The sequence below is a fragment of the Elephantulus edwardii genome, unplaced genomic scaffold, assembly GCF_000299155.1.
Source record: "Elephantulus edwardii isolate Elephantulus edwardi_28Jun2011 unplaced genomic scaffold, EleEdw1.0 scaffold00042, whole genome shotgun sequence".
Classification (NCBI taxonomy): domain Eukaryota; kingdom Metazoa; phylum Chordata; class Mammalia; order Macroscelidea; family Macroscelididae; genus Elephantulus; species Elephantulus edwardii.
The window spans coordinates 5,539,076-5,555,331 of NW_006399792.1; the positions used below are offsets into that span (position 1 = coordinate 5,539,076).

General features: G+C 38.3%; 1 protein-coding gene across 1 annotated transcript in view; it reads right to left on the bottom strand.

Moving 5' to 3' along the window:
• The window catches only part of CDS1 (CDP-diacylglycerol synthase (phosphatidate cytidylyltransferase) 1), a 101,340-nt gene that overhangs the window by 21,853 nt on the left and 63,231 nt on the right, over positions 1 to 16,256 (bottom strand). Inside the window, exons 6-8 of the mRNA XM_006885256.1 lie at positions 4,861 to 4,919; positions 3,138 to 3,220; positions 889 to 976 (exon numbers count right to left, since the gene is read on the bottom strand). Of these exons, the coding sequence (XP_006885318.1) occupies positions 889 to 976; positions 3,138 to 3,220; positions 4,861 to 4,919 (230 nt within the window). The remainder of the gene's footprint in view (positions 1 to 888; positions 977 to 3,137; positions 3,221 to 4,860; positions 4,920 to 16,256) is intronic.

A 16,256-nucleotide genomic window follows, 5' to 3' on the forward strand; every position in this document is an offset into this window, starting at 1 on the left:
AAAAAAAAAGAATAAGCTTATTTACTCAATGAATGGGGCCTTCTAAAATTCAAATCACTGTGTGCATCAAAAACTTTTTTCCATGGCAGGGGAGTAGGGAGGAAAATGTGCAACAATGAATGAATGAAAAATTCAACTTTTCTGTGAATTTTCATTAAAAATATAACAAAAAACTTTTTAAAAACTCACCCGCTTCCAAAAGAGTGAAAAGAAAGCTCACAGAGTAGGAAAAATCATTTAGCAATGATATTTCAGACAAGGATCTCATAACTAAAGTTTACAAAATATTTGGTAGTCTAGTGATAAGAAGCTGCATTGCAATCCCAAAGGCACACAGTTCAAATTCAAAAATATAACCTCTGGATGATATACTGCCTCTAAAAACCCACTAGAGGGTCAGCTATGGGTCTGTCTGACTCAAAGACACACAACAATGAACAACAATAGGGCCTCCACAAGAAAAAGACTGATAACGCTATTACAAAATGGACAAAAGGCATGAAAAGACTCTTCTCATGGAAAGATATTCTAATGGTTAACAGACACATGAAGAATAAGCTCATTTAGGAAGTTGTTGGAGAGAGGGAAAAAGAAGAATTGCACAATGACCAAGGGTAAGAAACCAACAAAAAGATGGGATGAACTTTCATGAGAAAGAATAACTGATGGAGTCAAGTCCTTAATGAAGAGCAGTAGAATATTGAACCAAATTAGAATAATTGGGAATAATATGGCTCAGAGCCTTGTAATATGACTCTGAATTATTGCTAAGGAAAGTCCAAGTACCTTAGACATAAAAATATTCAATATCAACAAACTTGAGAAAGTTTTTCTAGTGATTAATCTTTCAAGTTGTGTTAGTTGCTTGTTTGTAATATTTTTCATTACCTTAATTAATGGAGTTCTCCCAAAAAAAAATCCAAAAAGATAAGCAGTTATGTCATTGCAGATAACACTTGATATTGGAACAAGGAACCTTTAAAAAAATCAGCAGAAAAAGGTTGGAATCATTAAATTATAAATATGTATAGACATTATGATTTATAATCCAATGATTTACAGTAAACCAATGAGATAAAAATATAGTATATAATGTGAAATTTGTTAAAATACTACTGGAAATATTATTAACCAAATATGTCCATTTAGCAATTAAGCTGCACAAAAAGATATACATCATATGATATCAGGGAGACTACTACTAATGAAAATATTAAAGAACTAACTTTTGCAGTTAGGGATATTTAAATTCCAGTTTTATGACAAAAAAGTTATAAGAGTACAGAGAATAATACAGTTAAATTGAAAGTTTATAAAAAAATAAAATCATTCTTTAAAAATGGAAGAGTTACTTGCTTATATCAAGTATGATAAATGTCTACTAAGTTCTTAATGCAATTTCTTTTACAAGTACACAGAACCATTTTTATTCTATAATAGCCTTCAACTGCAAGGAACTGCACTACATATAAACATTTTTTTAAAAAAAAGGAAGAAGCGCTGGTGGCCTAGTGGCAAGAAGTTGTACTGCAATCCCAAAGGTACACTGTTCGAATCCACCAGATGCTCTGCCAGAGAAGGAGGGACAATCTCCTCCTGTACCAGTCAGATCTGATTTGACAGTACATGCACAAAAAACAATAAAATTAAAAAAAAAAAAAAAGGAACAAACCAAAAACCTCAAACTCATTGACACTGAGTATCAGGCAACTCATGGCCAATTTCCAAACTCTACAGGACTGTCCCTTCTTTCTCCCCTACTGGATGCCCTTTGTTCTTTGAGTTAACAGCACAACCCCCTCTTGTCTCATCCACCAGGCTTCCTATTTGTTCACTGTTGCACACACAACCTGAAAAATCTTGGTTAGAAAAAGTCAAGCTGTCAATGAGGAAATAAACTATTCTTGAGAAAGCACAATAATTATAAAATACTTGGGATTAAAAAGAATGCATAGAAAAAATATAACCATGTTTTTTAAAAAATTTAAGCTTTTTCTTTAGTCTAACAAATATTCTATTGTTCAAGTTATTATGTTAGGTGTTGACTTAAAGCAACCCTATACATAAAGGAGAATGAAACATCATCCTCACAACCACTGTTACATTGGAACCTATTTTTGCAGCTGTTAAGCTGGATGCAGTTCATTGAGAGCCTTCCTTTTTTTCACTGACTTTTTATCAAGTCTTTTTACCAAGTTGTGGGACTGTTCTTACAACTGGGTGTGAGCTGATCAGATTCAGCCTCTTATTTAAAAAGGCATTTGGGCCCTCAGGACTGTGGCCCTCAGGCCTGGTTTTAATTGTTTTCATTCAAACATCCTTCTAAGTAATACAGCACTGGTCTGTCAATTTGGAGGTAACTTGTGGTTGCTGTGATGGTAAACACTGATGTGTCAAACGTGATAATGGTTACCCATGGTGGACACTGTTTGGTGGAACTCTTAGATTAAAACAGACTTGGAAGCAGAAGTGGCATCCACTTCCAAAATAGCATGCCTCTGGAAACTCTATGAACTTCGAGAAATGATGAAAGTTATGCATGTTAAGTACTGTCATTCATAGGTTCGCTATGAGTCGTCTATGACAGCACTTAACAACAACAACAATTTTACCAAGTCTAACAACAACAAAAATGTTTTCTGAATCTTCAAAGCACTGATCTAAAGCAAGTAATTCCTCATATTCAAAATATGGAAGCCCACTCTTATTTGACTTCAGTTGAACCTACCTAGCTTTGAATGAGAAAAACGCACATTGCTGGCAAATAAACCTCAGAACTGACTCATAGCTGACCCTCTATATGGGTTTTCAGAGGCTGGAAATTGCACAGGTGGTAACTGGGAATTCCAATAAACAATAACCTCTTTTAAAAGTCTATGCCTTGTAAAAAGTTACATTAAGACTTGTTAGCAACTAATAACATAATTGGTTAGAACGTTTATTTGAAATTTGAGTAAGAAAGGTTTCTAGTTGTTAATGAAGCATTTTGTGTTCAGCTGTTAAGAAGTAAGAAAAACTAGGTAACATACAAGAACAACAATTAAGATAGGTCGAAATACGGAAGACATTATCCAGTGTTAAAGAGCTTTAAAAACGCTATGCTATCACAAATATAAAGCATAATATTGTTCCCTTACCATATCATGCCTTCAAACAGATTTTGGATGACAAGATGTGACTGAGTAACAGTTATCAGTAAAGTGACATGAGTCCATGCGAACTGTTAATAGCCCAATAACACAACAGTTAGTGAACACAATTTATCAGAGCAGCTAAGGAAGCAACAGCAAATTCAAAACACAAATGTCTTGCATGACTGACTTTTGGTAAAAACTTACACCTGTAGTTAGTAAATAAAATTCATTTTGTTGCCTACTACAACTGCAAAGTAATTAAGACATTTAAGAAAGTAGATTTAATTTGTACACAAATGGAAGCCTAATAATATTGAGATATACCATCATATTGGGGAAAAAAACCCTACACCAAAAAAAATCAACCTGTAAAACATGAATCATGAGCTTGAATCAGATGGTTAAAATGAGAACAAGAAATTTGCTGTTATTATGACATATAGAGAAGAACTCAGGCTGCATTCTGTAATTATTAAAAATGTTAAAGACTAATTCCTTTGCAGAGGTCATTACAATAATTTTTCTGGTACAGAGTTCTAATTTCAAAAGATACAAACCAGCAAGGTTCAATTGCTCTTAAACACCAACTCTACTAAATGAAAGCTGATCTTTACATATCTGATCAAGGACAGTAATCAATTTAAAATGTTTAAAGCAAACTCTATTTCATCGATCCCAGATAATCCCAGAAAGATGACCACTTAAGTGCTTTTCAGAATCATCATTAAGAGTAGAACAAGATCAAAGAGAAACTAACATTTCCATGTATAAGTTTTATAATTTTTACTAGGATTTTTAAAAAATTACTTCGCAATTATTAACATTTTTATTTATTCATAAAAATACATTTTATTTTACCTGCTTGAAAGATCTAATTCTAATTTAATCTGGTTGCTTTAAAATGCCTAATTTTGTTCCAGGAGGCACTATTTATATTTTCTCAGGAGAAGCTATTTTTTCTATTTTTTTCTAAGTGTTTATGAAATTTTCACTAAGAATTTTACTTTCAGACCCCCTGAGTTAGAAGCATAAAATATTATAATCTCTCATTTATAATGCCCAGCAGGATATATATATATATAAATAAAAGAACAAAAAAATCCGTTAAAGGATAAAAATAATAAATACATCCTAAATCCAAAATAAGTCTTAATAAAACATGAATTCATAGACAAAAATAAGTAATAATTTATAAAGAAGTCAAGAGAATTTTGTCTTATAATTGGCTTCATTTTAAAGATAAATGTATCGTGTATAATACTAAATTCAATAAAACTTTCAAACTTTGATGTACTGAACAAAATATCTTATGCTGAAAATAATTACATAATGTATGTCTGATTAAAACTACCAAGACATTAGAAATTCAGCTCTGTTTTACACTTAATGTCAAGAACAAGTAAACATAACCACTTTCCATACGAGAATATGGATAGTAAGCAGCAAAACCTTTCAAATTTTCACAAAATTGAAGAGTGCAAATAATTTAATTTTCATTTTTCAGTCTTTGAAAATTTACAGAGAAAAAACATTTGAAGGAACAATGGTGGGGGAGAAGCAAATTTTATTGTTTTATACTTAATCACCAACATAATTTTAAATAATTCCTTACAATTCAGAAAATACAACAAGTAGTAGATTAGATACTTTCTTCCACTGGAAAAGAAATTTTTTTGGTAAAAATTGTTATTTGTGGAGAGACTATGGAATAATAGTTAATACATACCATATAAAACTGCAAACGATAATGTTTCTTTACCAAACTCAGTACAAACATGCAGAAACCTGTTCAGGAAGAAAAAAAACAGGAGCTTGTTGTGCAATTTGGGACATACTGTAAGACTCGCCAAACCCAAATGGGCTTAAATTCTGTCTACTATATCGACTTATATTTTTGGCACCTAGTCATATGCCTTAATGAGAAGGAATGAGGCATCAGGATCAGAGGATCAACCTGTCTTAGCAGATGATAAAACTTTATTTTGCTGAAAATGAGGACTTGAAATGTCTGCTGCAGAATATCAAACACTGCAGTCTTCAATATGAATTGCATCTTAACATCAAGACAAAGGGAGCTCTGGTGGCCTAGTGGCAAGAAGCTGCACTGCCATCCGTGAGGTGTATGGTTTGAATCCACCAGGTGCTCTACTAAAGGAGGGGACAATCTCCTCCTGTACAGTCAGATCTGATTTGATGGTACACACACACACACACACACACACACACACACACACACACACACTAAAAACAAACAAACATCAAGACAACAAAAATCTTCACCAATGAGCAAATAGGCGACATCATGATAAACTGTCTGAAATTTCAACAATTTCACCTTGCTTGGATACATAATCAAATGTGTTGAATTGGGAAAGTCTGCTGTTGAGGACATCTCCAAAGTACTAAGGAGCAATGATGTCAGTTTAAAAAATAAAGTGTGCCGGATTCAGGGCATGGTCTTTTCAGTTGCTTGCTATGCATCTGAGAGTTGGAATATGAATAAGGACAACAGAAGAATCACTGGAGGAGTGTACTGAGTATCCCATGGACTGCAAAAAGAACAAAGAGTTATGTCTTGGAACAAGCGCAACCAGAATGCTCCTTGGAGACCAAGGAATGACAAGACTTTGACTCATATTTTGGACATGCTGTTAGGAGGTACTATTCCTTGTAGAAGGATGTCATGCATGAAAAGGTGGAGACAGCAAGAGAGAGAAAGACCCTCAACGAGATGTACTGACACAGTGACTACAGTAATAGGCTCAAGTATGTCAGAGTTGATGAGGATCTGTTCTTGATGAGCCATACTGAAGGTCATTATGAGTTGTACTCAACACGACAGCACCTAACAACAACTCATATGTCATCATTCCCACTATCCTACATTAAACATTTATGATAAATTTCTTGAGGGACATGATCTTGTATTTTCCAAAGTACCTAATAAATGCATTCTATGGCACAGGCTCAATAAACAAGCTTGCATAAGAACTCTTATAAAAGTCTTTCTTATTGCTTCTTTGTTATCAATCAAATTCAATTGACAAAAAAATTACCTTAATAACAATATTTTTAGTTCCTACTCAGTGAGTTATTTTGTGTACCAGTAAATCATTGGATGTTGTAGGCACCAATGAAGAGCAGATTATCAGAGTTAGAAAAATTTCAGTCTAATAAAACTCAATCTGAGTGAATGAGCTAAGCTCTGTTTTTGGAAATAATGTTCAAAGACTTGTACTTCCCAAAATCATTTGACCACTGCTGTTGTGATTGCTGGATACCGGTGAGGTGGCTATAACTCACAGCCATCCTATGTACAACAATCCTGCCTGATCCTCACCATCTTCATACTACTAAAACCATTATTCTGATCACTATGTCAATCCATCTCATTGAGTGTCTACCTCTCTTTCACTGACCTGATATTTTTCCTAGCATGATGTTCTCCAGGGACGGATCCTTCTTGGTATCATGCTGTGCTGTTAGCCTAAAAGGGGGCTTTTTTTTAGCCATTACAGTTAGTCCTCTTGGGTGTCCAGTTACCTAAACTGGAGACACATGGTCTTGCAAATTATCAACAGGTGTGGTACTGCTGTTGTTGTTAGGTGCCATCGAGTCATAGACGACTCATAGCGATCCTATGAACTAAAGGCTGTTTGACATGTAGGTGTGGGACTAGGATAAGAGTGTGTTTACACACACAGGGTGGCAAGACTTGAGGGAGACTGGAGCAAGACCTTATTGGTGATACCCTGTTGATGTTAAAGAGACTGTGGCATTGCTGTGGAGAAACTGTGGCAAGGTGTAAGCAGAAGCCCTGCAATAAAGACCACAGTTAAAGCTGTTTGTTGTTCTTGCCAGATGCTTGAAAGATAAGCTGACTTATAACTTGCTGGATGCTTGTTTGCTTGGAGGTAAACCTTGCTGGATGATCTGGATTGACTGTTGAACTGAAACCAAAGCCTGGACTAATTGAGGAATTGTGCTTTGGAACTTGGGCTAAAACCTGGGCTGGTACTGGCTGATAGTCTTTGCCTCTCCCACTCTCCAACTTTCATCCCTAATAAAAACCATTTTTGGTAAGGTAATTTTGAGTCTGTGAGTCAGCAATGAATAAACGAACCTCCTGCTGTTGGTGTGGCTCTAAAGGCACAATGCGGTTGTGGCATGGGTTCTTTATTTGCCTTCTATTCAGAGGTAACTTGTGGTTGCTGTGATGTTAAACACTGTGAAAATGATGTGTCAAATGTGATAATTGTTACCCATGGTGGACAGTGTTTGTTGGAGCTCCAAAATTAAAACAAGCTTGGAAGCAGGAGTGGCATCCATTTCCAAAATAGCTTGCCTCCAGAAACTCTATGAACTTAGAGAAACGATTAAAGTTATACAAGTGTTCGGGTCTTTCATTCATAGGGTCACTATGAGTCACCTACCACTTGAACAACAACATTCTGAGGCAGCAAGAGGCTAGGCTATTACTCTTTCTGGACCTTTCAGAGAGATGCTCATGATCATGTGTCCCCTTGGCCCATTTTTTTCCTCCTTAGACACATGCCTAAGTATGTGAGACAAAGTTACACCATTCCCGCTTCTAAGGAGCCCTGACCATTGCAATAGTGCTAAAATTTCAACAGTAATATTTAAACATTACAATATTACTGTGTACTAAACATATTAAGTGCTATGGTTGAACCCATAGTGACCCTATGAACAACAGATCTGAACCTGTCCTATCCTGTGCCATCCTCACACTTTCTGATACTTTACAGCCCAATGCATCAGTCACCATGTCAAATCACCCAGTCAAGGGTCTTCCTCTCCTTCACTGACCCTCAACCTTTTGAACCATCATGTCCCTCTTCAAAGGAGAGGATAGCCCCTCCTAGCAACATGCCTGAAGTATGTGAGGTGAAGCCTTATCATTCTTGTCTCTAAAGAGCGCTCTAGCTGCACCCCCTTTAAGACCTATTTGCTTGTTCTTTAGGCAGTCCATGGATGTTCAGCACTCTTCTCTAATGTCTTTTAAAAAACATTATACTAGTTCATTATTTTCCAGAACAGACGCTTCCAATTTCCCTCACCCCCTCCACTCATCAAATTGTACAACCCCCATTATTAATCCTCCCACCCCCATACATCCTCATCCTTCTGCTTCCACTCCACTCCCCCTTGGATACTTATTCTACAGAAATGGTTTTATACAATATTTCTATTAATCAGACTGAGTTAGCTCACCTAGCATAATGCTCTCCAGTTCCTCGCAAGTTAGGTAGTAATTTACAAAGTCATTGCTCCTGGTGCTGTAAAGTAGTATTTGCATAGTATTCCGCTGTGTGAATGGACCATAATTTTTCAACCCATTCATCTGTGGTTGGACATCTGGGCTATTTCCATGTTCTTGCGATGGTGAATAACACTGCTACAAACATTGGTGTATATTTCTTCAATTTTTAACTCACCACAAGATTGCACTTTATATAAATATAGGACTGTAGTGGAGTTGACGCCAACACAAAGCAGTCCTATATACAACAGATCAAAACTCTGTCCAAACCTGCACCACCCTCACAATCTTGGCTGTGCTTAAGCCCACTGTTATAGTGACTGTCAGTTCATCTCACTGAGGGTCTTCCTCTCCTTTGCTGACCCTCTACTTTTCCAATCATGATGTCCTTTTTCAAGAGCTGGTCCTTCCTGGTAACATCCCAAAGAATGTGAATGATGTTTCACCATCTTCATCTCTAAGGAAAATCTTTTTCCAAGACAGATTCCCTAGGTTACAATTCAAAGGCAATGGCTTTGTTTTGGTCTTCCTTACTCACTAACTTTCACACGCACATTAAGCAAATGAAAGTGTCATGATTTCAGGTATGAGTACTTCAGCCTTTAAACTACCATCTTTGCTCTTCAGAACTTTAAAGAGGTCCTTGACAGTAGATCTGACTAATGTAATATATCTTCTGATTTCTTGACCGTGCCACCAATGATTTTGATTGTGGATCCAAGGAAAATCCAATCACTGACAATCTTTTCACCATCTATCATCATGTTGCCTATTAGCCCAGGTGAGAGTATTTTTGTTTCTTGTTAGCTAATACTTAATAATGGCAATATTCTCATTGTGATATCATATCCTTATTCTATTTTATTATATTTTATTTCATTGTATATGCTATTCTTTTTTTAAAAAAATTATTTTATTATTTTTTGTGTGTACCGTCAAATCAGATCTGACTGGTACAGGAGAAGGTTGTCCCTCCTTCTCCAGCAGACCATCTGGTGGATTCAAACTGCACACCTCAAGGATTGCAGTGCAGTTTCTTACCAGTAGGCCACCAGAGCTTGCCGTATATGTTATTCTTAAACTATAGTTTTCTTAAAATGTTACCACCGAGATACTAGACAAAGTGTTCAACAGATGTATTATTTCTCTTAACTCTGTGTGAATGCCACAACATAAAGTATATTTTAAACCACTAAATTGGATACAAAAGTATTTTCATAAAAACCGACTCCCATTGAGGGCATTCTAACTCACAACAACTCTACAGGGCAGAGAAAACCTTTAGTGGAAATCTTTACGGAGGCAGACTGCCAGTCATATCTTCCTCTTGTGAAACAGCCAACCTTTGCTTTAACCATGCATCATGAGAGCTTATTTTTGAAAAGACAACTGTCAAGGACACGTTTCAGGGCTAGTGTGCAGTATTTACTTTGTTTTCATCTATAGCCCATTTGGTATTAACTGTGAGGTATAATAATCTAAAAGAGACCCTCTGGTGCCAGAGTCTGTGGGGAACCCTGCCAAAGAGCAGGCTGTGCCTCTCTGGCAGTTTGAATCTACAAGTTGTTCCAAGAGAGAAAAGTGGGCAACCTCCTCACGTGTGAGTTACAGCTTTAGAAACCCACTGGACGATCAGGTATGAATCTGTTTCAATGTGATGGCAATGAATTTTAAGCTGATAATAATTGAAGCCATTTATTTAATATGATTTTCATAGAGCTTATGATCTAATCGTCCTACTAACACCTACCAATTCATCTTTTATTTCCCTGTGATGTTATTGTTGGGTACTATCAGGCTGGAATCAAGTCATAGCTGACCCCCCAATGGGTATTCAGAGACAGTGAATCTCATGGCAGGAGACTGCTCACTTTTTTCTGCTGGATTCTAATCATGTGCCTTTTTTGTTGGCAGTGAAATTCCTTATTGGTAAGCCACCAGAGTTCCCTTATTTCATTATAAACATGGTTATATCATCAATTATCTTAAAAATCACACAAAGTTGTTGTTATTGGGTGCCATCAGTTCGACTCCTAGAGACCCTATGAACAGCAGATCTGAGCCCTGTCCTATTCCGTGGCATCCTTGTCATCTCTGGCACAGTCCTGAGCCCATTGCTGCAGTCACTGTATCAATCCATCTGGCGGAGGGCCTTCCTTTCTTTCACTGACCCTCTACCCTTTCCAAGCACAATGTCCCTTTCCAAGAACAGCTTCTCTTCGCCATCCTTGCCTGTAAGGAGCACTCTGCTCTTTCTCCAAGACACATGAGTTTGTTCTTTGGGCAGTCAATGGGATATTCAGTACTTGTTTACAAAAGCACAGCTCAAAGGCATTAATTATTCTTATGTCAACCTTATTCATGGTCCAGCTCTCAGATGCAAAGCAAAATTGCGCAACAGTTTCCCAGAAAGTCTAGACACACAGATTTTTTTAAATGTGGCTCCTGCTCATGAATCAGGGGAGCCCTAGTGGCGGAGTCCATAGAACTGCACTGCTGAGTCAGGCCGTGCCCCTCCCCAAGTATGAATCTGCCACTAGCTCAGAGGGAGAAATACGGTCCATCTTCTCCTATGATTTACAGACTCAGAAATCTGTGCGCAGGTCAGCTATAATTCAGAGTCCACAGCAAGGAACTGAGCTGTTTACCACTCAATCTTTATTGACTGCCACTGGGCCAGAACATGCAATCCTTTCTCATTTTTATACTTGCCCCATTGGCTTGGAATGTCCTTTTCCACCGTCTACCAGAAATATGCTTTTCTTTACTCTTCATGGTGCCTGCCATCTCTTCTCAAAGGTCTTCTCTAGAATCAGGGTTCCCTCCTTATTTTTCATGTTCTTGCCAATTCTTGTTCACATATCCTCAATGAATCAGGGTCTGTGTCTCTCCAGGTTTGAGAATAAGGAATGCACAATCTTAGCTTTATTTTCCTTGTTGTTGTTAGGTGCCGTTGAGTCACCTGTGACTCATAGCAGCCCTGTGTACAACGGCTCTAAAGCCTGCTGCCTTATCCTAAGCCAGTCTCACTAACTCCGACAAACCTACCCCTATTGCCACTGTTACTGTATCAATCCATCTCATCCCTTGTGTTTCCAAACTTGAGGGCTCAGCCTCCATTGCCATATCTGTTATTCCACTCTCTGTATACTAGACTGTACATAGGGTTTTGAATCCCTGTTATATATTTTGGAACTGGACGGCCAATTTTTTCCTTAGTGTCTCATAATCAGACACAACACTTGGAAAATACACCAAGACTGGTTGGAAAAAAACAACTCTGATTATCATTCAATGAACTGTGATTCTAGAAACTTACAACAGCCAGTGATAAGCTATTTCTAGGAAGCTTTGCTGACACAATGGTTTAGCACATGACTTCTAGCCAAAAAGTCAATAGTTTCGCCACACCAGAATCCACCAACCACTCCACGGGAGAAAATAATTCAACTCTCCTCTAGTGGTGAATACGCCACCAGTGCAACTAATGAAAATATCTGATGAATGTCCCCACGCACATTACAGTGCAGGAGAATGAACACTGTCATTTCTGACAGTTCTACTCTGTCACACAGGGCTACTGTAAATCAAAACAGACTCTTAAATACAAAGGAATTGCTCATGGCATAGTGGCAAGAAGCTGCAAACCTGAAGGCACGTGGTTCAAGGCCACCAGCTGCTCTGTGGGAGAAGGATGGATAATTGCCTCCAGTGTGATTTACTGCCTCTAAAAACCTGCCAGAGGGTCAGCTATGGGGTTGATTACAACTCTTTGGTACACAACAACATACAAAACAAAAACAACCCATTTCCATGGTAAACAAAAATGTAGAGAAAAAGAAATATGTTATTTTTAATGTATAGAGTTTAAAGCATGAAGTAAAATCATTAAAAGGGGGCTGTTGGGGAGGTCACTTTGTAGAAAGTGTATAAAAAGAAAATTAGACTTTTAAGCAATTCTCAATAATAAGTGACAGCAAATCAAAATAGAATGTAAGCCAAGGGAGTAACAGCTGCCTTGTATAATGACACTCTACTCATCAGATACTGCTTTATGTGCATCAACACAGATGTGTATTTTGAAAATAAGGTGACCATGCAAACACACACAGAATACAATGAAAAGTAACACATGGGGTCCTTGTACAGTTTGGCGGGGGGGAAGGCATCATTAAATGTGTTATTTGCATGACAATACAAATAACTCAGGCATATTCAATATGGGGGGGGGGGAAGCAGAAATAAATCCAGACGAAGTAGTGAAACACCATCCATAAAACTATCATTAAAGCAAGCCAATCCAAACCTACTGTCATCAAATCAATTCTGACTCCTGGGGACCCTCTCTTGGGTGTAAAAGCCTGCAAATCTTGATGGGAAGCTATTTCCTATCTCACTTCTGGGAAACTGTTGGTCGATTCCCACAGTCAACCTCTTGGTTAGCAGCCAAACACATATTGACAATGTCACAAAATCCACATTGTTATTGTTGTTAGGTGTCGTCCTGTCGACTATAACCTGTAGCAATCCCATGAACAACAGCTTTGAACCCTATCTTATCTTGTACCATCCTCACACTACCTGCCACACTTGAACCCATTTCAGCAGTCACTGTGTCACACCATCTGGTGGTGGTGGTGGGGGGGGGTCTTCCTCTCTTTTTTTCCATTCCTCTACCTTTTCAAAAATGATGTCTCTCTCCAACATGTCTGAAGTATGTGAGATGAAGCCTTATCATCTTTGCCTCCAAAGAGTTCTGGCTGCACTTTTTCTCCAAGACATATTTGTTATTTTGATAGTTGATGGGATGGATATTCAGTACGCTTCTCCAGCATCACAGCTCAAAGGCATTAATTCTTCTGTCATCTTTATTCAATGTCTAGCTCTCAGATACATATCAAGTAATCAGAAAGACCATGGCCTGAATCAGATGCACTTTAGTCCTCAAACTGACATCATTGCTCCTCAATAATTTGGAGAGGTTCCTGACTCTTTTTTTTTTAAAAAGTCTCATTAGGTAGGGGAAACCAAGTAATGAATAGTCAATACATAACAGAACTGTTTGCACTCACCTGCACAAAATACAGAAGGATCTCACTACATAAATTTGACTAGAATAGGTCTAGAATGATATACAACTGTTCATCATAGTGACAAATAGAGATAATATCTGATGTTTGTGGTAGAATGGAGATGTCATGAAATAGTTTTTTTCCGGGTTAAGAAGAGGCCATGATACTGGGGATATTGTAGCTAATGCTGGATAGATCTTGGCTAAAAACACAGAGTACCAGAGGAATGTCTATCCGTGTTTCATTGACTATGCAAAGGCATTTGTGTAGATCACAAGAAACTGTGGCTGACTCTAAGAAGAATGGGAATCCCAGAACACTTGATTGTGCTTATGTGAAACCAATACTTAGACCAGGAGGCAGTCATCAGAATAGAGCAAGGAGACATTACATGGTTCATATTTGGGTAGGGTGTATGGTAGGAATGTATTGTCTCCATACCTTTTTAATTTATATGCAGAACAGATCATCCGAGTGGCTGGGCTCTACGAAGAGGAATGGGGCATCAGCATTAGAGGAAGATTCATCAACAACCTGCGTTATACAGATGACACAACCTTGCTTGCTGAAACTGAGGAGAACCTGAAGCGCTTGCTGTAGGTCAAAGGCTTGCTGTAGGTCAAAGGCCTTCAATATGGATTGAAGCTCAACATCAAGAAAACAAAGATTCTCACTACTGAGCCAACTAGCAGCATCAAAATAGATGGTGAAAAGATTGGGATTCTTAACAGCTTTAGTGTGGTTGGCTACACAAAAAACATTCTTGGTACCAGCAGCCAGGAAATTAAGAGAAAAATTGCACTGGGCAAGTCTGCTGTCAGGGACCTCTCCAAAGCACTGAAGAGCAATGATGTCAGTCTGGAGACCAACGTGTGCCTGATCCAGGCCATAGTCTTTGCAATTGCTTGCTATGCATCAGAGAGCTGGACAATAACTAGGGATGATACAAAGATAATTGATGCCTTTGAGCTGTGGTGCTGGAGAAGAGTTTTTAATATACCATGGACTGTCAGGAGAACAGTTTCGTCCTAGGGAGGGTGAAGCCAGCTTGCTCCTTGGAGACGAGCATTCTGAGGCTTTGTCTGACATACTTTGGACATGTTGCAAGGATGGACTGGTCCTCGGAGAGGGACATCATCCTTGGAAAGATGGAGGGAAGGAGAAAGAGCTGGAGACCATCGATGAGATGGATTGATATAGTGACTGAGGCAATGAGGGTAGGTGTGTCGGAGACAGTGAAGTTGGCACAGGATAAAGCAGGTTTCAGGGCTGTTGTGCATAGGGTCACTATGAGTCACAAGTGACTCAATGGCACGTAACAATGATGACAACACATACTGTGTTTTCACTTTAGAAACTATTTAAGAAAAAAGAAAAATCTGGTTAGGGACTGTTGTCAACCTTTTCACTTAGAACCTAGCTGCTACGCTATGAGAAGTCCAAGCCACATGCAGAGTGAGCCATCTCACCCAGTTGGCCCACTCAAGTCTTAATATGGCTGGCATCTGAGTGATGCAAACAGTCAAATTTCATTAGCTGCTGATGAAAACGTTGGAGGTTCAAGTCTAACCAGAAGCACCTCAGAAGAAAAGATGTACTTTTGAAAAATGAACTCATTGTCACTGAGCTGGAAAGAAGTCACAGCTGATCCACCAGCAGCTTTTGTTGTTAGGTACCACTGATCCCAGCACAACTCATAGCGACTCTATGAACAGATCTGAGCCTTGTCCCATCCTGTGCCATCTTCACCATCCTTGACACACTTGAGTCCATTGCTGCTGTTACTGTGTCAATTCATCTGGTTAAGGGTCTGCCTCTCTTTCACTGACTTTCCATCTTTTCAAGCATGATGCCCCTCTCTAAGGAATAAAGAATGTGGAGAGAAGCTTTATCATCTTTACCTCCAAGGAAGTAGCATATGATCAAGAATCAGTGGTGATGAAAGAAGCTATCCAAGCTGGACAAAAGGCAATGACAAAAAATAAAGCCTCAGGAATTGATGGAATATAAACTGAGGTCTTTCAAGAACCAGAAGCAACCTTGGATGTGCTCCAGGCTGTGCCAGGAGATCTGGAAGAAAGTTACATGGCCAACTGACTAAAAGAGATCTGTATTTGTTCCCATTTCCAAAAAAAGATAGTCTAATAGATTGGAAATTTTCAACAGCATCATTAACAACACATATAAGCAAAACCTTTCTGAATATTATTTAAAAAATTGCTGGAACAGGACATTAACACAGAACTGCCAGAAATTCAAGCTGAATTCAGAAAAGGCCATCACATTAGAGTTCTTATTGCTGATGTCAGATGGATCTTGACTAAAAGCAGAGAATACCAGTACACGGTTTACTTATCTTTTAATGATTATGCAAATGCATTTGACTGTGTGAATCATAAAAAATTATGATAACACTGAGAAAAGTGGGAATTCCAAACACTTAACTGTCCTCATGTGAAGCCTATACATAGACCATGAAGTAGTAGTCTACAACATGAACAAGGGAACAAGGGAACACTGCATCGTTTAAAATTGAATTAGGAAAGGTGTGGTTTAGTGCTGTGGCCTTTCTCCAGTCAATCTGTATGCTGTGCAACTAATCACAGAAGCCAAGAAAGGCTTAAGATACAAACTGCCAGATCATGGGTTGGACAATGGAAGATATTTTTCTGAAGGGACTTGGTAGATGAGAAGGATCATCCTGGTGGAGGGTGGAGCTGGGAAGCAAGTGGGTAATGGCACTGGGCTAAGGGTGGGATCAACACT